Raw genomic sequence first — 24098 nt, forward strand, 5'->3', positions numbered from 1 at the left:
TCTCATGTGTTCGTTTTTTTTTTTTTTTGAAAAAGTATAATTAATTTGAAAAAAGTTCGAAATCAGGGATGCAATAATTATAATTGTGAGGGTGGATTTACATGGTAATTTAATTTAAGTGTGATTTAGGTGTCTAAGGAGTACTCAACAGATAGCCATTAGAAAAATCCTTCTTTTATCACCAAAATTGTGTAACTAAGAAATAATAATTTCTTTCCGTGTATAATTCCAATTTGCAAACGAGAATCGTGCAAATTAACGTCCCCTGTATCTGGTCCAGAAGAACCCTACGAAAACGATAAAAGAAAACGAGGCATGAAACTGCAAGAGTTCACAACCCGAAAGTTGTTCAGCAAGATTAGTAGAGAGAAATCAATGGACTCAGGGCTTCAAATCCCAGATGATATAACCTCCAATATCCTCAAAGGACTTCCAGCAAAGTCCCTCATGCGATTCAAAAATGTCTGCAGGTCATGGTACGCCCTAATTTGTGATCCTTATTTCGCCCGTCGCCACCATATCCATTCGCATAACAGGCCTGATGCTTCCTATATACTGTTTTATGCACTAAGACGCAATAGCAAAGCAATAGCTCTTTTTCCAACAAATTCTGATGGAATTCTTTCCACCCAACTTCCGCTGCATAAATTCCAGCTCAATTTCGTACCTTGCACTAGTGTTGTCAATGGCCTAATCTGTTTGTGCAATGCCTCTAATCTTCAACTTCTTTACGTGCTTAATGTGACCACAGGGGAAACAATGCTCCTTCCACAGGGGAAACATTGCCGTGAATACGTTATAATGAAATTCTTAGGCCACGTTTTTACCTAGGATTCGACCCTGTGACAGTCAAGTATAAGTTGCTTTATTTTCATAGAGATGCAGGTGCAGGTATCAAACGTGAATGCCACATTCTCACACTCGGCTCTATGTCATGGAGGGAGATACATTGCCCAAACTATGGTGAAACCATGCGTGCCGTTTCTTTTAACGGAGCCATATACTGGAAACATAAGGCAGTCATGAATGGAAAAAGATCTTTACTTTACTTTGATGTCGGGCAGGAGAAATTTGTAGTAATTGAAACTCCTCCTGAAATTGATAGTGCCGGAGGTACCATTTCACTCATCCAAGTTGGAAAAGATGTGGGTTATCTCTGCATCAAAAATTTTTGCCGCAGTTGGACCTTATGGACATTGAACATTGATGATCATCCGGCTTGGTTAAAGGATGAGAAATGTCTTCAGGATCCGGATTTAGAGGGCCCTTTCGTTGATAGACTGATTGGCAGCACCAACACGGGCGAAGTCATGGTAAAAGCAATTAGGTTCAAGCTTGGTTTTATTTGGCATGACCATGTTGATGCAAAGGAGCCACCGATATACGAGTTTTATGATATGAGAACAGGAAAGAGTAGGAGGCCTACAATCGATTTGCCTAGCCTGCTTAAGAAAGACGGGAATGGGGATCCAGTGTTAGGTGATGTTGCTTCTTGTCATCATGTGGAAAACATTCTCCCTTTAAGATCCCTAAGTGCCTAGGTCAAGTGAAAGAACAGGCGAGTAGAATCTGTCAGTAAATAGTACATGAATTTGTTTATGTTTTGGCTTAAATAAGTCATATGGCAAATTAGTTTCCTTGCTGGACGATAATGTCCTAGGTTATGATGTTTGAATATGCATATGATGCTTGAATGAGTTCCCAGGTAAAAGGTGATCTCTTGACTCTTGTGGACATAAATTTGCCAAAACATATACTCCCTCTGTCCTGAAAACTTTGTCGTGCTTTAGGAGCTGAACGTTTTATGCACAGTATTAAGTTTCAGATTTATTTTCCGATTTTGCCACTAGAACGTGTGGTCATTAGTGGTCAAGAAGACAAAAATGACATGTGGGGCCAAAGCTACTTACAAGAAATGCAATCCGTCAAAAGAGAGTGATTCTCACGCATCACTTTAAACCTTGTGTGTTTCTCACGGCTGTCTTGCAACTTGAGTTGAGAGCAAATGAAAATCAAGGGGCCCTACTAATAAAAGTAAAGAATGAGGGAATCTTGAAGGGTAAAAATTGAAACAAGAGAATTTTTGTTTTCCATTTTGAGTATGTGACAAACATTTTGGGACAGACCAAAATAGAAAGTATGACAGTTTCAATGGAACGGAGGGAGTATATGTTTTTCCATCATTTGTTCTTTAAGGATGGATTTAATATATTCGATTATTCCTGCTAACCATGAGTACACTGAAGAATTTTTTTTTTTTTTTTTTTTGGAAAAAGTTCAAAATTCTAAATGCTAGGAGTATGGAGCATCTACAGTATAAGGGTAGATGATACTGTTAGAAGTGTGTAATGGACTTGCCTCCTCTTTCTGGCGTACTTATTTTCGTATAGAATAGAAAAAAGTTTGTTTTTTTTTCTTGCTATTTTGTTGGGGTTTTGTAGTCCACCATATAATGATTTGATCCAGTTTCAAAGTTAGAACAACTTTACTTTTTATTTCTACAAGATCAGACATGCGAAGTGTGGAAACTCAATGATAATTTATTTATGGCAGGTAAAAACTGAATTTTTTAAAGGTAAAAACTTAATTGATTATTCCTTCAACATATAAGCAATACATACCATGTGAATGAAGTTTTCCAGCTAATAAATTTTTTGTACTTCAACAGGTTTTTTTTTTTTTTTTTTCGGTACTTCAATAGGTTATCACTCACTCAATGAAAAATATTATTAGGTTTATTTGATTTTGTAAAACTATTAAATTACAAGGAAGATAAAAAGAAATACTTAAATGTTTTTTACTGGAACAAAAGAGAGGAGGCATCAGGCCGGGTAAGGGAACAAATATTGTGTCACTCGATGAAATAAAGATTGCAAACTAAGCACCGGAATGATTTTACAAATGCTTATGATTCACTTAAGACTCTTTGCTAGGAGTTTTTCTAGTACATCTTTTAGGATGATGACTTGAAACTCTAAGTCTATGGAACTTTTGGTGCTAAATTGACAGGTTGTCGATGTCTGTGCAATAATAATAATTATCCTAAGTAGAAGTGGCAAAATGGATTCATATCCACCAATCCATCCATATAAATCAACCTTAAATGGATTTGGATTATCCATATAAATTCGATGGTTTTAAATGGATAACCATTTAAATCCAATTATGTTGGTGGATTTAGATGGATTATCCATCTTATCCATATACATCCATTTAACTTAAAAAAATAGAAAACACATTTATAAAAATGTGAGATAAAATCTTGTGGGACTATCTATTCTTTTCTTCATAACTTCCTCATATGTCAAAATAATTTTGTGGGACCACCTATTCTTTCCTTCATAACTTCCTCACATGCCAAGTTGCCAATAACATTAATTGCATTTTGTTTGCTTCTAGTTCCTAGACTTCTTCCATCCTTTTCAAAATTATAATTTAGTCTCTACTCTTGTTTTTTTTTTTAATTAAACTCTCATGTAGTAATGATTGCAAACATTTATATTCTTAAGTAAAAAAAAAGCGACAATGCATCATGCAGTGTCAAAATAATTTTTATTTTTTTAATTCTTTTATTTATAAAAAGAATTTTTCTAACGAGTGTCCCCACAACATTGGTTAAGATATGTAAATGACACCTTTTTTTTTTCTTCCAAATCCTCATACTTGCAATCCCTCTCCCCTTATCACCCAATCCAACTATCCAAAAAAAAAAAGACACCTAATTTACTAAGTAATATAAGGTAGCTTGTATATCAATGGTATAATAAGGAGTTTCATACATTTTTAGGTACTACGTGCACATGTAATGAAAATATTTTACTTGTCAAATAATATAAGATTTTTTATTAGAACTCCACTTTTATTCAAGACATCACTCTTGAACAGGAGTGCAAAAAATTGGAAACGTAAACTTCTTTTCACTGTAAAGCCGTATTCAATTCATTCAAAAGTTATAAAAATATAGCCAAGTTCTTAATTGTTCATTACTTTACAAAATGATATTTAAAGTAATGACGAAAGGTTAAATTGACCACAGCAGTTAAATTTTCTTGGAACTAAACTAATTTTATGAAGAACTGAAATAGAGTAGTAGTACAAGCATTTGTTATTATCAAAAGGTTTTAGGTGATTTAAGGATAGAACTTTGGGGATCTGTATTTTTTGAAAAAAAGCATTTGGATCTTAAATTTAGGATTTGGGAGAGTAAATGGATAAATGGATGGATCATAGTTTACACTATCCATTTAAATGACATCCATTTAGATCCATTTATTAAATGGTTTTAATTGGATTGGATCAATTTGATCCACTATCCATTTAACTAAAACCATTTATCAACCATATATCCATTTTGCCACTTCTAATCCTAAGTGCCAACAAAGTAATTTCGTGTCAATTCTAGTACTGGAGCAGCGACTCTAGATGTGCAATGGGTTACTCGATTCACCCTGATTCCGAAGAGTTTGCTTGACCTGATATACCAGAATTTATTCACGAGAAATCTATAATTTGTATACAGGACAAGTAGGGTCGTATCCTCAGGGACTGGGAGTAATTCGTTTCTACTAAAGTTCAAGTTATAGGGGGATTTTAGGGAAATTAACAATGAGCTATGCTAATCAAATGTTGCAGTCAAATAAGAATTAAATAACCACTAAATAGCAATCAAGTAAAAACTCAAATAGTATTAGACAGCTCTAATCAAAAATCAACTTCGGAAATAGTTCTTCTAATTGATTATCGATGCAAGAATATTCCACATATAAACTAATAAACAAGTTATAATTGTCAAACAAACGATAATAATCAATTTCTCCGTAATTATCGATAGCTCAGGTACGACTGTTGGTTATTGCCCTAATTGCAAAATAATCCTAACTACGACCATAGAATTAAATTTCACAATTGCCTTAAGACACAGAGAAACTCTATTCAAACCAGACAACACGCTATGAGGGTTGTCTACAAATTAGTTCATATATTTCCCTAACATAACCCTGATTATGCCAGTTGCCACTAATTTAGAACAATCAAATAATAATCGAATACCATGAAATAATAGAAAAACTAAAATTAGTTAGATCTCACAATTTATGTCGAACCAAATCGTCCGTTATTTCTTGACTAGAAAAAGAAATTTAGTTCATTCTTGTTGAAGAGAACCCATGCAAAATTGCAGAGATATTTGCGGCATACATTGTCCCAAAATTTAGATGAAAAAGACGGTGGAACTTGGCTAATTGTTTTCTCCCAAGTGTCTACATACGATGGAATAGAAAAGCAGAATAAAAGATGCAAAAGTCAATTGCCAAAAAGGGTCAAGAATGACGGCTACTTTTTCTCTCTAATTGCTATATAATCGCTACTCCCATTCGGCTAGCAATAAGGAGTAAAAGGCAGACTCCTAGTCTCTTCTGACTTTCTCCTCTTTGGAAACTGCCAATAAGAAGAGAAGTGGTCTAGTCTTCCAAAATTGCCCCTGGCTGTCGCATATCTTCCACGCAACAAGGAAACAAAGTTGAATCAGTCCCCACCTTGTTGACTGCTAGTGCTACTCAAACTCTTATGCTGACTATCGTTAAATTGATATATTTTTATGGTATTTTGTTCTACTCTCTAAAATAATTACAAATTTTTAAAAATGAGTAGAATTTGATAATTAATCCATATTTGATAAAATAATAGAAAAAATTAATAATAAAATAATTGATAAAAGTGCAACCTATCATAAATATCAGCTGAAATATAGATATATATACTGGATCTAGAATGTGTGGAACGACTTGTACAAGTTTCCAAGCTCAATCCTTTCCAAAAATGGGGGAAAAAAAGGCAAGCACAAGAATGCTCAATATCATTGCTTTTAGAGATCTGCCGTCTCTATTTTCATTTTGAAGTAGGTGAACTTATTACGTTTATGGTAGTCTTTTTTTTTTTTTTTTTTTTTGTCAGCAACGATACATTTGTATAACCTACTCTATCCTAATTTAGGGGGAGGGGAGCCTAAAGAGGCTGTTGTAGGGACTAGTAGGTATACAGACCCAACTAGACCAAGGGAGTGCTATGACATAACCCTTAGATTTTTTTCGCTGCTGATGAGGTTTGAACCCTCACCAACAGCCCAAGGAGGGACTTAAGTCCCTCCCAGGTGGCCACTGAGCCATTGGCCCAGTGGTTAATTACGTTTATGGTAGTCATTTGGGGAAAATTTCTAACTAGTAATGGCCTAGGTAGATTGCTGACATAAATAAGGTAACAAAAAACATGCACCCCTCTTTAGAGGATTCATATACTGATAAGTGACTAATTTACGTAATAATTGTATGATATTTTATATTATTTTTAGTCACTTTAGTTATATTATTGGAAGAATATGAATCATTTTGGCTATAATTGGTGAAAAATGCTTTTAAGTGATTAAATGAGGTTTTTATCACTTTTTAGTGGATTTTGTGTGTTTTGACAGTTTTGACACATTTTCGTATTTTGGCTATAACTTGAGCTACAATGATCGGATTGGGATGATTCTTGAACCCATTTGAAGATAAGAGATAGATCTACAACTTTGGTGAAGACATCTGAATCCAGTTTGAAGGTTTTCCAGGTCAAAAAGCCGAAGTACAGAGTCAATTGCTATTGGTCGAAACTAGAACAAGGCATGGAGCAGGCAAGGGTATTTCGGTCATATCTCAGCCTACACAGATCCAAATGAGGTGATTCTTGATGCATTGGAAAGATAACTCAAAAGGCTACAACTTTCATGTTTTAGACATGAGCTGGTTCAGCCTCTAACATCAAGAAAAGATCGGTTGAAGTTGAGCCAACAACAGAGCAAGTGATCCACACTCGGATCCACTATTCATCCGAACCCTCGGCTGTTTCTGGGTTAGTGGATCCGAGCTCGGATCCATACGGATCCGAGGTACTGTAGCAGCTCGGATCACTGTAGCAACCCAGATTTACTGTAGCAATCCGGCCGGAATTTGGCCGGATTTGTGGCCGGATTCCTGGCCGGATTGTGGTCAGAGAAGTCTGCTTTTTACGCGGAAAACTCAATTTCACCTCCACCAACTCACATGGGATGCTAGACATGTGAGAAACATTACCAGCTGTAAGGAGAAAGTGAAAAGCTTCATTCCTTGACCATTTTCATCATTAAAAAGAGCCAAATTCATTGCAAGAAGGAGAGATGGGAGTAGATAGCAGAGATTGGAGTTCATAGCAGAAAAATAGAGAGTGAGCTACGGGAGAAAGCTTGAAGCTGCAGAAATGTAGCTCTTTCATCTTCCTAGTGTTAGTTTAGCTTAGTATAGAGTAGTGTAGCTTTTCCATTCTTGTTTATTATCTAGATTAGGATGAAGATGGAGGATGAAGAAGGCAAGGAAGAAAGCTCATGTGACAAGGGTTGTATTCCTTCCAAACTCTTTATCTTTTGTATTTGATTCCAAGTTTAGTTAATATACAAGTTCTGGATTTTGTGTTTAATATGTGTATCTAAAGTTTAAGCCTTGGGTTTGGTTGAACATTCTATGATTGTTAGTGTTTATTATTTGGCTATTTGATTGCTAGTATTTGAGCAAGTTATTTAGCACTTTGGCTCTTGAAATCATGATTAATCTGGTACCATTAATTGTGATTATCTAAGGTGTTGTTTCTGCAATGAAAATTGAGATTTAACACTAGTTCAAGAAGTGTTAAACATAGGGAGTACACTCACGAAAGTAGAGGTGCACTTATGTGGTTTTTAGTGATTCATTTCATGTAATTTCATTGAAGAAATGAACTTGTAACTAATTTCATAACCATGAAAATAGGTATGGATTAGTTATGAGTATAGTTGATTCACTACGAAAGTAGGTTTCAAATGCATAAGGAAATTACACCATAACTAGCCTAAATGTAGTATTCAATGATCCAAATGTAGCACTTGCATGAGTAGTTAGGGATACCACAACCTAAGGAGCTTTTATTTGTTATTTTGTATAATTTCAGTAGGTTAAATTTCTTATAATTCATTGATAGTCTAAATAATAGAGAAGCTTTAGTAATACCAGTAATTGTTCACTCTTCCCTGTGGGATCGACCCGATATATACCCTAAACTACTAGTTGACCTGTATACTTGCAGTGAACGGGTGTAATTCGGTTTTTTAACTTGTACGTATGTAAAATACCCGTCAAGTTTTTGGCGCCGTTGCCGGGGAAGATTTGGCAATATCGGTGTGAAGAGCAACTTTATTAATTTAGACAATTTTTCTTATTTTTGTTGTTTTTGCTGTATCTTATGTGTTTTATGTCATTTTTTTTTAATCAACTTTTATTTTATTTTATTTTTCTGTTTTAGTTTGTGTCTTGGAATCTATCCTTCTTAACTAATCTTACTTTTGAGATTGTTTAAAAGTAATTTTAGATAATGAGGAGGGTAGGTCAATTTGGAGGACAATGCTTGAGAAGTGGAAGATTGGAAATGGATGGTTACCAAGTGCAAAGCTCTTTCAATAGAGGTAACCAAGAAATTACTAGAGGTATGTCTTTTGAAGATGGTTTAAGGTGCTTAAAGGCAAAATTTGATGTAATTAAGTTACAAGTTCAAATGGACACCATGATGCATGAAATTGAGCAGAGGAGGAATGTTAATGTTTTTAATTCTTATCATGTGATTTGTGACTTGTGTGGAGGTTATCATGCTACTAATACATGTATGCAAGCACAAAATGTGGATTATTATGATGAATTAGAGCATTACAATCCTTGTTTTGATCAATATAGTGCTAATTGGAGCAATTCTCCTGCTTATGGTTGGAATAATCAATGTACTTATAGTGATAATTCATGTTTTTATGATTACCAACCTGAAAGTGTCCAATATGAATTAAAACCATCTTGGGAGTTGGCAATAGAAAGGCTAGCTAATGCATCTTTGCCTTGGGAGTTAGAAAGTGAACCATTAGCTAATGATTCTAATGCATCTTGGGAGCTAGCTGTAGAAAATTATTCTAATCAATTTGATTCAGCAATAGAAAAGCTAGCAAATGTAACTTCCGACCGTTTTGATAGGATTGAGGAAAGAATAGATGAATTAGCTTCTCACTTTGGTAGAATATATGAGCAATTGAATGTATTGTGTGAAGTTATTTCTTCTAATAATTTGCAAAATGATCCTAGCATGAATGGTGGAAATGTTGTATGTGAAAATGGATTGCATTTTGATGAAAATAATGAATCTCAAGAGTGTTTTAATGAGCGAATGTCCATTTTACATGATAATATCTTTGGAACTAACTTTGAATCTCAAGAGGTGAGTTTTAATGACTCATTTTTTACCCCTCTTGAGGAGTGTATTGAAAGTATAGGTTCTAAAGGTGTTCCTGCCCAAGATACTCTCATGACATTTCCTTTGGTAAGTTCTCAAGTGGTGCATATTCAAGGTAATATCTATGAAACACTTGAAATATGTGAGTCACTTTCATTTCTCACATCATTAGATCATGTGGCTTTTGCTATAAAGTCACCATTTAATGATCCACCAAGACCAAAAATGGTGGATTATTCGCTAACAAAGCCTCCTTGAAAAAATGAGGAGAAATAGTCAAGCTATTGACTTTAAAGAAGCGCTTATTGGGAGGCAACCCAATGTTTGTTTAAGTTGGTGTTACTTTGGAGTGATTTTATGTTTAAAGTATAAGTTTGAGTAATTTTGTTGTTTTTCATTTGTAGGTTTTGAAAAAGTGACCAAATGAGGTGAAAAGGGCGAAGTTTGATCAAAGATCTCAATACCTCAAATTCAGTAATTATGGTTTTTGATGCATTAAAGAGGTTTAGAATGCATGTTTAGATCATTTTACATGTGCGTGAATGGTTTATTTTGACATAGAAATGATCTAGGGTGTATTTTGAAGAATTGAGGTCAAACTGAAAATTGCAAAAATTCTGCAATAAGTGCAGATTCAATGGATCCAAGGCCTCGGATCCATATGGATCCAAGGCCTCGGATCCACTTCTGCAATCAGAGAAAACTTCGAGCTTCTGGATCCGAACTCGGATCCATATGGATCCAAGGCCTCGGATCCACTTCTGCAATCAGAAAAAAATTCGAACTTCTTGATCCGAGCTCACTCACAATGATCCGACCTCGGATCCTTTCAAAAACGACCTCGGATCCTGTTAAAAACGAAGACTTTGATCACTTTTCAACTCCACTTTTCTTCATGTTGGCTTGTTTTTAGTAAGTTTTAGTTGTTCGATTAATGTTTTTGTGTGTTTTGTAGGTGGCAATGGCAAGAGTTCATGCAAATGATCTCAATTGCAAAGGTGTTTATATTAAGGCAAAAAGGGAGTTTTCATGTTCAATTGATGCATTTCATGCATTTAAGGTGTTTCATGTTTAAGTTATATTCATGCATGATCATGTTAAATTTGAATTTTATTCAAAAAACATGAAGTAGGTTGAATGTGGAAGGTTGGCCAAGCAAATTTGGAGGAAAAACTGCAGAAAACAGCTTTTTCTGCAGCAAATCCGGCCATAAATCCGGCCAAATGTTGGCCGGATTGAAGGCCGGATAGTCAGGGGAGAAAAGAAAATTTTTTCGAGCATTCTGGACAGAATCCGGCCGAAAATCCGGCCTGAAATCCGGCCAAAAACTGGCCGGATTGTAAAAAAAAAAAAAAAAATCCACTGTAGCAAATCCGGCCAAGAATCCGGCCGGAAATCCGGCCAAAAACTGGCCGGATATGCAACAGTAAAAAAAAAAAAAAACAGTTTTTTTGCCCAGAATCCCTCCACGACTCACAATTTTTCTCCCTTCTTCTTCAACCCAACTCACACACTAACACCTCAAACACACACCACTCACTAAAACACCACTTTTCACCATTTAGTCTTCAAATAACCTTCACCAAATCACTTTCTCCCATCCTCTAGAGTGAATTTCATAGTTCATATTCTTTCAAAAACAACTCTAAAGTGGTTTCAAGCTTACCATTAGTTAGGGTTCTACCTTCTTGAAATCACTCAATTGAGGTCAAATTGGAGTAAGTTTCTTGGGGGTTTTCACATCATATTCATCTCTAAACATCACCAAACCACCTTGAGGTAACAATTCTTCACCTAACTTTGTTATTTGAATTTTGCCATGAATGAATATTTTCTATTTTTAGGCAATTTTTAATATGTGAAGTTAGGTGCATTTATTTGAGCTTATTGATGCTATTGGTGATTGTTAGTGATAACTATATTTTGTGATTTGCATTTATTGTACTTATTTGGTGAATTCTTGCTAGTTTTATGCTTAATTTGGCTTGATAACGAAGTTGCATATTAAGTAGCCAAATGTAGCAATTTAATTAGCTTAGTGGGAGTTTTTTATATTTATGTGAGTAATTTAGATTATCTAATGAATGAAAAGGTGCTTGATTGAATGATTTCGTGAATTCTTAGATAATTCTAAAAGAAGAGGTGAATTGAAGATGACCTTAATTGATGAAATTCATAAATGCACTTATAATCCTTGTGGTTCAATAGTTTTTAGTATTTCATGAATTCTCACGAAGGTCATTTATATTTTGGTTCGGTGTGTTTGCCTCCATTTTGAGATTGCTTTTGTACTTGCGGGGATTTGATCATTGATGACAAAATGTATAAATGGAACTTATTTTGTTCATGATTGTGGATTTTTTGTGTGAAATTAGCTTCCCTTTGCTTTGGATACTATTGCACATATTTGATTAGTAAAGATTAGCTCATTTCATGTTTTTATCCCTTGAACATTGTATGGTTCCACATGCTTGATCATTTTTCCTTTTTCCTTGAATTGCATGATTTTGTTGATTGCAACCTTTTATTTTTAAGAAATTTATTTGTTTGGATTTTGTCTTTTTCAGGGTGCAATAAGTGAACTCTCCATTCTTTCTCAAATACGGTTGGAAATTCATCACTTGGACATGGATTCGGATTACGCAAGTTCAATTGAGCAGTATTTTCTTTTACTCCTTATTTATTTTCCTTTTCTCACATTGAGGACAATGTGAAGTTTAAGTGTGGGGGAGGAAAGTATTGAACTTGCATTTACTTGCTAGGTGATGATATTTTGTGGATTTAAATGCTTAGAAATGTTGGAATTGTGTTTGAAATGCTTGCCATGTGGATAATTTGCTAGAAAATAGGTTTGTTGGCAGGGAGTTTTCTTCCATTTATAAGGAGAAACTCTGTAAAAATTTTTCTAAAATCTTTTCCAATATTTCACTATAGCCCAAAATTTCTTCAAATTTTTGCATTTTCATTCAAAAAGGGCTAATTGTTCCAACCTTATTCTTCCATTTGTTGAAATGTTATATGTATTTTGGAAGGTTTAGTCCTCATTTAACTTGGAAATGGTTATTACGCAATTAGAATTTTTACATTTTAGAAAGTATATTTGGTAAAATGAGGAAAATTATGCCTATAATTTTACATGTTTAATGAGATTTCTTCTCTTTACTTAATTTTGTAAGTAAGTGATTGATATAGTCGATAAAGGTTATATTCCTCATTTGATTATTCTTATATATTTTCTAAGAGGGAATATCTATTTATTGTCCTTTATTTCTGAAAAAAAAAAAGTAGAAAAAAAAAGAGAGAGAAAAGAAAAGAAAGTAAATAAAAATTGTTCTACTCCAATGATTCTCGTACCGAGTAACCGGGGGTTGGCATCTACAAATGTCGACATTCGCGTAAAAAGGTACTTGAATTAAGAGTATGCATTAGCAACTTGAATAAGTGAAATGTTGAGTAACCGGGGATCTTCACCTAAAAGTGTCGATTTTCGCGTAAAAAGGCATTCTCACTATTTAAGTAAAATTTGTGTGAATAAATCCCTCTTAGTTATAGAATTTTGAGAAAAAGATGATTATAAGGAGGAGGAAGGTTATAAATTGACTATGTGATTTACTTATTTGTAAAATTAAGTTAGGGTAAGAGATTAAGTTTAACTTGTTGAATTTAGGGTATAATTATCTTTTCTTTACTTGATATTATAAGTATTTAGTGTGAATTGAATAATTGTATAATGATTATTTTTCAAGTCTTGAGTAATTAAATTGGACAAAGTGCATATATTGTTTCACCTCTTGAATCATTGCATTTGATTATGTGTGAATTGCTTGAGGACAAGCAATGATTTAAATGTGGGGGAGTTTGATAAGTGACTAATTTACGTAATAATTGTATAATATTTTATATTATTTTTAGTCACTTTAGTTATATTATTGGAAGAATATGAATCATTTTGGCTATAATTGGTGAAAAATGCTTTTAAGTGATTAAATGAGGTTTTTATCACTTTTTAGTGGATTTTGTGTATTTTGACAGTTTTGACACATTTTCGTATTTCGGCTATAACTTGAGCTACAATGATCGGATTGGGATGATTCTTGAACCCATTTGAAGATAAGAGATAGATCTACAACTTTGGTGAAGACATCTGAATCCAGTTTGAAGGTTTTCCAGGTCAAAAAGCCGAAGTACAGAGTCAATTGCTATTGGTCGAAACTAGAACAAGGCATGGAGCAGGCAAGGGTATTTCGGTCATATCTCAGCCTACACAGATCCAAATGAGGTGATTCTTGATGCATTGGAAAGATAACTCAAAAGGTTACAACTTTCATGTTTTAGACATGAGCTGGTTCAGCCTCTAACATCAAGAAAAGATCGGTTGAAGTTGAGCCAAAAACAGAGCAAGTGATCCACACTCGGATCCACTATTCATCCGAACCCTCGGCTGTTTCTGGGTTAGTGGATCCGAGCTCGGATCCATACGGATCCGAGGTACTGTAGCAGCTCGGATCACTGTAGCAGCCCAGATTTACTGTAGCAATCCGGCCGGAATTTGGCCGGATTTGTGGCCGGATTCCTGGCCGGATTGTGGTCAGAGAAGTCTGCTTTTTACGCGGAAAACTCAATTTCACCTCCACCAACTCACATGGGATGCTAGACATGTGAGAAACATTACCAGCTGTAAGGAGAAAGTGAAAAGCTTCATTCCTTGACCATTTTCATCATTAAAAAGAGCCAAATTCATTGCAAGAAGGAGAGATGGGAGTAGATAGCAGAGATTGGAGTTCATAGCAGAAAAATAGAGAGTGAGCTACGGGAGAAAGCTTGAAGCTGCAGAAATGTAGCTCTTTCATCTTCCTAGTGTTAGTTTAGCTTAGTATAGAGTAGTGTAGCTTTTCCATTCTTGTTTATTATCTAGATTAGGATGAAGATGGAGGATGAAGAAGGCAAGGAAGAAAGCTCATGTGACAAGGGTTGTATTCCTTCCAAACTCTTTATCTTTTGTATTTGATTCCAAGTTTAGTTAATATACAAGTTCTGGATTTTGTGTTTAATATGTGTATCTAAAGTTTAAGCCTTGGGTTTGGTTGAACATTCTATGATTGTTAGTGTTTATTATTTGGCTATTTGATTGCTAGTATTTGAGCAAGTTATTTAGCACTTTGGCTCTTGAAATCATGATTAATCTGGTACCATTAATTGTGATTATCTAAGGTGTTGTTTCTGCAATGAAAATTGAGATTTAACACTAGTTCAAGAAGTGTTAAACATAGGGAGTACACTCACGAAAGTAGAGGTGCACTTATGTGGTTTTTAGTGATTCATTTCATGTAATTTCATTGAAGAAATGAACTTGTAACTAATTTCATAACCATGAAAATAGGTATGGATTAGTTATGAGTATAGTTGATTCACTACGAAAGTAGGTTTCAAATGCATAAGGAAATTACACCATAACTAGCCTAAATGTAGTATTCAATGATCCAAATGTAGCACTTGCATGAGTAGTTAGGGATACCACAACCTAAGGAGCTTTTATTTGTTATTTTGTATAATTTCAGTAGGTTAAATTTCTTATAATTCATTGATAGTCTAAATAATAGAGAAGCTTTAGTAATACCAGTAATTGTTCACTCTTCCCTGTGGGATCGACCCGATATATACCCTAAACTACTAGTTGACCTGTATACTTGCAGTGAACGGGTGTAATTCGGTTTTTTAACTTGTACGTATGTAAAATACCCGTCATATACAGACATGAAAGTTCTTATTTCAATAAACCATTTTCTCTTTCTTAGATGGTATGCTTAATTGAAGACTATTAATGGGTGAACGGATACTTGATTTTTACCCATTTTTACATCTAACTCTCGTCCAATTAATTTTGCTTACAGTTTATCTCTCTTCCAATAACTTTTATCGCTTTTAATAAATTTAAATTGTTCTTTTTTTTTATCTATAGTAACTTTATTTACTATGAATTTAATTGTTACAATGGTAAATTTATTACCTTTGGCATACAGAAATGAATATATCATTAGGTCCCGTATCTCGTGTGTTTTCTCCACAATTTATTCATCTCTTTAGGAGTTCTGAAAATGCAAAGGCAGCCTCTATTATCAGGAATGGTAATTGGGCGTGGCCAAGCGGGAAAAATTACACTGCAGCAGTGATTTAGTTGGTTGCTGCCACCCCTCCTTAGTTCCCTTTGATTACTCAAGCTGACTCTGCATTTTGGAATCCTAGTCTTAATAGTCATTGTATATAGTAGGTTATACTAATAATTGCAGAGAGGGAGTCCCTATAGTTTGTGTACTCTTCTTGAGAATCAACAAAATGATGGCACGAGCATTGTCATTGTGAAAATTGGCACCGAGAAATCTTAGAACAACATAAAAACAAAAGAAACTGGAATATTTGTGTAATTACTTAGGAAATATACTAATTTAAGCATGTCAAAATATCACTATACATCCATTTTTTACTTAGAGAAAAATACAATTTTAGTCCTTAATATTTGGTTTGTGTGCCAAATTAGTTCCTAATGTATCGATCAAAGCAAATACAGTCCCAAAACTTTTAAGAGAAAAATTCAGTTTTAGTCCTTAATATTTGGCTTGTCTGTCAAATTAATCCCTAATATTTCAACCAAAACAAATACTCTCCCAAATTTTTTTTTATTTCAGCCATAAGGACAATTGATGAAAATTTCAACAATAACTAACGCTCATTGCCATTAGTCAACAATTTTAATTTTGCACTTATGGTCCCCAATGTTTGGAATTCGAATCATAATTGTCCTCTAAATTTTAAATAAGGATATTGAGGATTTTGGAATTAAATAAGATGCAAATTAAAATCAAATTATGATAAATGGGTAATAAAAGTCTAATAATAAAAATATAAAAAAGGAACACATCACTCATAAGGGGATAGATGTAATTTAGTCAAATCACAAGGTTGATTTTGTAATTTGGCCAAGGCACGAGGGAGGAAGATATAATAAATTTGTAAAATAAAGTACATATGCACCTCCTATTGCTTGAGGGATAAATTTATGAGGATTTATGAGTACTAGATCTTATGTACACTGACACTGGATAGGCTATCACATTTGGATAAATGATATTGATGCACAACCTATGGCTTCAAAATTAATACATAATCCCCTCATGATTTGGATTAAAGTATTAAAGTGACGGATATGGTTATTCGTAACGGAACTTTTAAAAATGTCGAAAATTATGTTATTGCTTTACCATATAACCCCCTTATGATTTTCAAAATATACACATAACTCTCCTTGGTTAATAAATAATTTTCACTTTACATAAGTGTATTTTTTATATTTTAGGTGACTCCACTACAAATAATCATTTTCGTCAATTTGACACTTTAATTCAAATCATGAGAGAATTATGTATAGTTTTTTAAACCATAGGGGAATTATGTTAAAAAAACTAAACCACAGGGAGGTAAAGTGTAATTTGTCCTATTTTCTTTTATTTATATATTTGATATCCTAAATTCACAAACATACTTGTATGTTATATAAAGGTTTTCTTTATTTCATAACCTTTTTTCTAAATGTTTTTGCTAGCAAGAAGAGGTGAGAATTACGGAGCGAGGAGGGAATAGTGAGATTTGAATACAAGACCTTTAATTTCTGAAACCTCAAATCTCTATTTTGCCACCTAAGAATATATGATCAGCACATAAATAAAGGGTAAATTACACAAACTTGCTTGTAGATTCACAAATTGCCACAAAACTCTTTAACATTTTAAAATATCTACAAAACTCCCTATGATTTCAAGCAAAGTGAAAATTTGATAGAAAATAACCCCCATAAAGTCTTTAGTTGAAATATCAGTATTGTTCTTGTTTAGGTATTAAATTGACAATGGCATGAGCATTTTTCCATAAAATCATATGAGAATTTCGTCAATAAATGCAAAACTTACAACCGTTAAAGTGGATATTTATGTAAATTATAAAGGTTTAGACGAATATTATGATTTTGTCATGCACATTTTTTTGAGCACATCTAGATGAGTCACCGTAATAGTTGGTATTTTTGTCTATTTTCTACTTCACATAAAATTATAGGAGATCATGTAGGTATTTTAAAACCTTAAAAAGGAATATGTAGCAATATGAAAAATCACAGTGGAGTTAAGTGTAATTTACACAAAAATATAGATGGACTAACTCTCACCTTAGAGCCTTCATAAAAACCGTCGAGATAAATAGCGGCGGAGGAGGGTGAACAGACCGGGTTGAATGAAAAAGTGGCGAGGATGAAGAGGAGAAAGATCAGCAGGCCATCAGACTTCAAAATCCCTGTTGATGTAGTCTTCGATGTGCTCAAAAGACTTCCAGCAAAGTCGCTCATGCGATTCAAAGCGGTCTCTAAGGCATGGCATTGCCTAATCTGCGATCCCTACTTTGCAGAATCTCACCGTGATTATTCTCATATTAGGCCTGATGCCTCCTATTTTCTATTTGGATTCGTTCAAATACTATTGTCCCAACAAATCTTAATGAATGCTTTTCCTCCCAAATTCCTACTCATGCTTTCCAAAATTATGTGCTTTGCACCGAAATTGTGCATGGCCTTGTCTGTTTGTTAGAGAAGAAAATTCTGCAGCCTCACGTCCTCAATCTCACCACAGGGGAGAAGATGGCTCTTCCATGGACACCGTTGAGCGCTGTAAACAGATACGAAACTGTTAGCCGTTCTTATGCCATGGGTTTTGATCCATCTACCAAGAAATATGTAGTCATCTTCATACTTAAAAATAAAGAAAATTTAAATAAGGAGTGTAGGATCCTTGCCTTGGGAGCCCCATCATGGAGGAAAATACACGAGTTACCAATTTGGGGACTTTCTCAAAGGAATATATACGCTAATGGAACCATATATTGGATGGATGAATTAGCCATGAATGGTAGAAAAGGTATTCACTGTTTCAGTGTTGCTGGGGAGAAATTTGAAGTACTTTTTGGACCTGAAGGTGTCAAAAGCACAGGGCAATTAGCACAAGTTAGAGGGTGTTTGGCTTTTTTATGCCTGAAAGATGCTTCTTCAGGAATGTGTGACCTCTGGAGAATGGACAGGAATAAGAACAAAGTCTGGACCAAGACCACAATTCAAATCAAATTGTGGGACTCTCCTCCTGTTATGCTTGAAATTAAAATTATTGGCTCCACAAAAAGAGGTGAAATCTTAATTACAGTTGGTAGCAAGTGGTCACCTAGGAGCAAATTAATTGTTTATGATTTGGAAACTGGAAAATTTAGGACTACTTGGATCACCTGTCCATCGCATCCTAAGGGCAAAGTTTGAGACCTGATTTTCTTAGTTTCTCATGCTTCTGCGGGCGATCATGTGGAAAACATTCTTCCCCTGGAGACTTGCAAGGGAAAGAAGAACAGAAAAGAACAAATCAGCTTAAAATGTGTATCAAGTTCACTATTTGACGGTTATGTTCAATATTAATGCGCAGAGTCATACGTGCAATGATTGTAACAGTGATGAATTTTCTCTAGTGTTGGGGTTTATTTTACTGTTAGATTCCGTGATTCTACAGATATTCTGTGATTTGGCTAGCTTCTATATAGTATAGTTTTGAATGATATGTATTTTACCTCAAAAAAGAGAATGCAAGTTTTTTCTGGAATGACTTTCTTGCAAATTTGGTGTCTGGATATTACTGGATAACTGTTACTCATCTTTCTTTCTTGTTTTTACTGGGAAAATCTGCAACTATTGTTGACTCAGGTATTTGAAATTTCAAAATCTCAGTGACCATCTCTCATGCAGTGGCGAGGTTCCAATTTTGAAGATGACATGTTTCAGCTGACAAATTTAACAAGTTCGGGTGGCAGTAGTACTGAAATTTCACTTGCATCAAAGTATTCCAATCCATGATCCACATATTGAAACATCGTGTAGTTTAATAAGAGTAGCCTTGGTTCTTGAGTTACAAAGAGAAAATGATAATGTGCCTTTAGAAGTGTGAGCCCCCGTAGCACAATGCAACTAATATATCTATTCTTAATCTGTGCTCATTCACTACATTGTCACTTTTCAGAACGAAAACCCGAATGATCGTCTTAAATATCTGCATTGACCAAATGCCTTTAACTGAACTGCCAAAAAAAAAAAAAAAAAGGGATTTAGGACTAAGCTATACGTATGTATATAAAATCACATAGTGAAATGCATATTTGACAGACATAATAATATGTGGAAGAAGAGGAGTTTTATTAATCACAAACAAAACCCTTACAATTTCTTTAATTTTGCTTAAACTCTTCTCAATTAAATATGATAATAAAAACCTTATGTATAGTGCACAAGGCTTGGTAATTTAGAAACCAAACAAGAAACTACTAAATATTGCTCTATACCTAGAACAAGAAAATTACTGAAATTTGACTAGAACAAGAATTTCTAAATCAACAATGGGAAACATCAAAAACTTGGTTTAATTATGCCAACATATAGGAATTTCCATCTTTCTTTCATATTTCTGTTTCTTAATTCGCTCACCCTTTTCCAGAAGGAAAACTAATGAATTGCGTTTCCTTTCCCATCCGGGCGATGCACTCATCAGCAGCCCGGCCGGATAAATTATTGGAAACCAAACTAAGTTCAATATAAATGGTAAGTAGCCCAGCACCATGTCCCTGAACAAAGAATTGAAGCGAAGCTGAAGACTAAATCACGGATTCTATGGGGAGATTTAAGTGGAACTGGAAGAATAAGGCTATGGAGAAGGGTAAGGGAAACGTTTCAAAGCCTCCCCAACTTCCAGAAGATGTAATCTTCAATGTGCTCAAACGGCTGCCCAACTCTAACCAACAAATACGTTATGAGGGTTTGTTTAAGTTAGATCATACGTTTCCCTAACATGGGACCAATCACTCGAGTCGCTACTGGTATTGACCAATCAAACAATTATGGATTTAACCGGTTAATTTGGAGTAGATTATTAGGTTAATTCGAATATCAAACCCTTGACATTTAAATAACAAAACAATCATAAGAAACTAAACTAAAAAACGTACAAATACCAATGAATAAAAAAAAATAAATAAAAATAATTCGATCTCATAGATGTTTGGAACCCTGACTTCAAGTCAACCCTTGACTAGAAAAGAAGATTTAGCTACGCGTCCTCAAGGGAAATCCACAGGACTCCATTGATAACAATTGCATATCATTTTTCTCCTCAAACTTACGAAAGATAAGAAGAATCCCTCCGTGATACTTCGAAAAGTTATCCCAAAAAATGTTGCTGGCTAACTCCTAATCGCACGGAAATCCGGCTTTCTTTTTTTCCTCGTTTCCTAATTGAAGTCTATTTCTAACTAAAAACGAATCTCCTAAATAGAAAAATAAACCACAAAAGAAAATATTCCAAGTTTCCTAATTGAACCATAAAACTAATAATGAGAATTCAAGTCTTCCAAATATTCCTCTAAAGTTGCCCAGAGTTTGAATCGAATTTGGAAATGGGCCCCGAACATGTGAATCCCAAATCCTTCAACCTTGACAACCAATTTGCAGAAAATCACTCATTTTTAGGAACTTTCACTCCAACACCCTACAATTAGTACAAGTAACCAAATATAAGTAGAATCCATCAATTAAAAAAATATCTGGTTAAAATAAAGGGAAAAAATCATAAATTAAATAACAATTTTGCACCCTATTAGTGCTGGAATTGATTTAAATCAACTAACAGTCTCGTATACTTTTTCCATATTTTCTTTTATGAGAGGTTTGCCGTTAGAGTCACTTAAGATTGGTTTGTCTTCCTTTCCTCCTCCATTTGTTACTTACATTGTAATTTCTATAAATGGCAAATTCATGGAACAATTCCGTCTAATTCAAAGTTCTTTCCTCCCTCTAATAGCATTCGATATAGGTTTTGGTTATATGACATTAGAAGTTTGTTTTAGAAACAATTCTTGCCTTTGTACTTTCTCGTAAGCAAAGAAAATTAGCCGATACAGGTATGCTGGATATCGTGATGATAATCGATAAAACAAACTGGATTCCTAACTTTTTAAGTCATCGACCCTGAATTGGCCAACATTTGATATACGTCAATAACAAAACACAACTTTTGATCCTCAATATTTGATCTGTGTGCCAAATTGGTGCCTTATATTTCAGTCAAAACAAATATAGATCCCAAAATTTGTGATTGTAAGCAGATTTAGGACAATAATGGAAAACCATCTTAACTAATAGTCAACATCAAATTGGGGCTAATCAAAAGTTTTGAATTTGCATATTTAATCCCTAATATTTTAAGTTTTGATCATTATGGGTCCCTTAGATTAGATTTTAAGTAGTTACAACCAGGGCTTTTAAGATGAAATGATATCTGAATTGAATTAGATATATGACAAATATGTTCCTAAATATCTATAAAATTTCATAGCACGTTGTATTAGCACAACATGATTGCAGCCTAAATAGCATATCTTTGTTAGATAAGCTATAATTTGATGACAATATGCCAATAATAAATAAAATATAAAAGTAGTGGAAGAAAAAGAAAATTCTAATTTTATAATCTAAGTATATTATAGTTACTACTACACAAATTGTTATATGTCTTGTGCATGTAGATTTCAAATTCTTGTAGTTAGCCATTATACTTAAAAAAACTATTGAAGATAAGTATCAATGTGAAGGTATTTTAGGATTTTTGGGATCTTTCTTTGGTTTTTTTGGGAAAAATCATTTAAAACGTTTCTCACATTTTGTAAAATGATTTTTTTCGTCCCTCACTTTTAAAAGTGTATTTTTACATCCCTTACAAATTCACATTGATCAAATTTGATCCCTACTTAGGTTTCCGCCAAATTTTTGGCTGAAATTCGTCACATGCCTTGCATGTGATCATTTTTAGGGGCAAAATTGTCAAATTAAAATTTGCATAATCCGATCTATAGTCTCTTACATTTTACAAAATGAATTGTTCCGTCCCTCACACTTCACAAAATAAATTTTTTAATCCCTCGCATTTTACAAAATGAATTTTTTTATCCCTCATTAACCTTGTGTATAAAAAGTTTTTTTTTAAATCCATGTATATATCCATTTGATTTCACTTGAACAGTACGAATAACATGTAATATTTTTCTATTTGATTTCACTTAAACAGACTAATTGTAATTGTATACATACTATTTAATAGATATATACATGGATTTAAATCTAACAATTTTGTTTTAAATTCATATATATATATTTATTTGATTTTACCACGTGAATCTATTCAATATTTTTAACCTTTCTCTTTTGGTAATAATTCATTTATTGAGTTGTGTAATGAGGCCATCTAATTAATCAGTCCTAATTCGAATTCTATAGTTATGCTAACAAATTGCAGTTTAAATTTGAAATTTTTAGTCACCACCTTTAAGACCAACAGTTGAATTTCTTGCCTTTTGATTGTCTTAAAATTTGAAAGTGTCAATCACTTACTTCTTTTTGTCATACTTTTTCTTTGTTTATTTTTTCTATCCAAATTTAATTCGATATAAACACTTGATAATATTTAGAATTAAATGTCTTCTTTATTTTCAATTTTCGAGTAAATGAAAATAAACATAAGTCAAAAGCTAATAATTTTTTTAAACTCTCTGGATATATCTATTTAATTTCACTTGAACAGTACGTTCAAACGAAATCAAATAGAGATATATTATATGCTATTCGTATTGTTCATGTGAGATTAAATAGATATATACATGAGTTTAAAAAAAATTATTCATACACATGATTAATGATGGATGAAAAATTTTATTTTATAAAATATAAGGGATGAAAAAATTCATTTTGTGAAATATGAGGGACGAAATAATTCATTTTGTGAAATGTAACGGACAAAAAAATTAATTTTATGAAATGTGAGGGACTATGAATCAGATTATGTAAATTTTGATTTGATAATTTTGCCCTTAAAAAATGATCACATATAAGACACGTGATAGATTCCGACTAAAAACTAGTCGAAAATTTAGATAGGGACTAAATTTGATCAATGTGAATTTGTAAGGGATGTAAAAGTACACTTTTAAAAGTGAGGGACGAAAAAAGTCATTTTGTAAAATTTGAGAGATATTTTAAACGATTTTTTCTTTTTTTTTTGAAAGCTTTCTTTTATTTTTTTTTTGTTGTCTTTTCTACCAATTAAAATCCAACGTTCCAATACTTTAGCTTTAAAGTATTTATTTTAATATCTATATACCTTGATAATCATTTAATAGTTCATATAATGTGTATAAAATGTCAATTTCATTTCAAATTCAATTGATAAATTGTTTAAAATGCAAAAAAAAAAAATCAACTTAATTTGCCAAAACGTTATATTCCTTATAGTTTGAAAAGATATATAGTTAAGTTTATTCAAATATTGCTAGAAATAAAAATACTAAAAAAAAATATCAATTATTTATTAATAGTGAGAAATACTTATACACATAAATTATACCAAATTTAAGATTAACTGCAGAAAAATGAAACATATCAGATATATTTGGCATGAATAAGTGAAATAAATGTTAGAGGAGAAGTTTAATTAGAATTCTTGTTACCTATTTAATTTGCATCTCAAATCATGCTAAAACCCTTAATATAATAATTTAAAATTTAGGAAAAAAATAATTATTCAAAATCCAAACATTGAAGACCAAAATTGAAAGTTAAAATTGTTGACTAACGGCAATTCAATGTTCACCGTTAGTCATTGTTCAATTTC

The 24098-nt window shown here is 33.3% G+C and overlaps 2 protein-coding genes across 2 annotated transcripts; both read left to right on the plus strand.

Annotated features, from left to right (window-relative positions):
* Positions 1-315: 315 nt before the first annotated feature.
* On the plus strand, positions 316-1541 carry LOC113736007 (F-box protein At2g23160-like). Its single transcript, XM_027262962.1, has 2 exons — positions 316-787; positions 832-1541. The coding sequence occupies exons 1-2, from the start codon at positions 316-318 to the stop codon at positions 1539-1541; spliced, it is 1182 nt and encodes a 393-aa protein (XP_027118763.1).
* Positions 1542-17609: 16068 nt separating this feature from the next.
* Positions 17610-18658, plus strand: LOC113736008 (putative F-box protein At4g38870). Its single transcript, XM_027262963.1, has 2 exons — positions 17610-17772; positions 17943-18658. Exons 1-2 carry the CDS (start codon positions 17610-17612, stop codon positions 18656-18658), a joined length of 879 nt encoding a protein of 292 aa, XP_027118764.1.
* The last annotated feature ends 5440 nt before the right edge of the window (positions 18659-24098 follow it).

Source organism: Coffea arabica, chromosome 3c (assembly GCF_036785885.1).
Source record: "Coffea arabica cultivar ET-39 chromosome 3c, Coffea Arabica ET-39 HiFi, whole genome shotgun sequence".
In the NCBI taxonomy this organism is placed as follows: domain Eukaryota; kingdom Viridiplantae; phylum Streptophyta; class Magnoliopsida; order Gentianales; family Rubiaceae; genus Coffea; species Coffea arabica.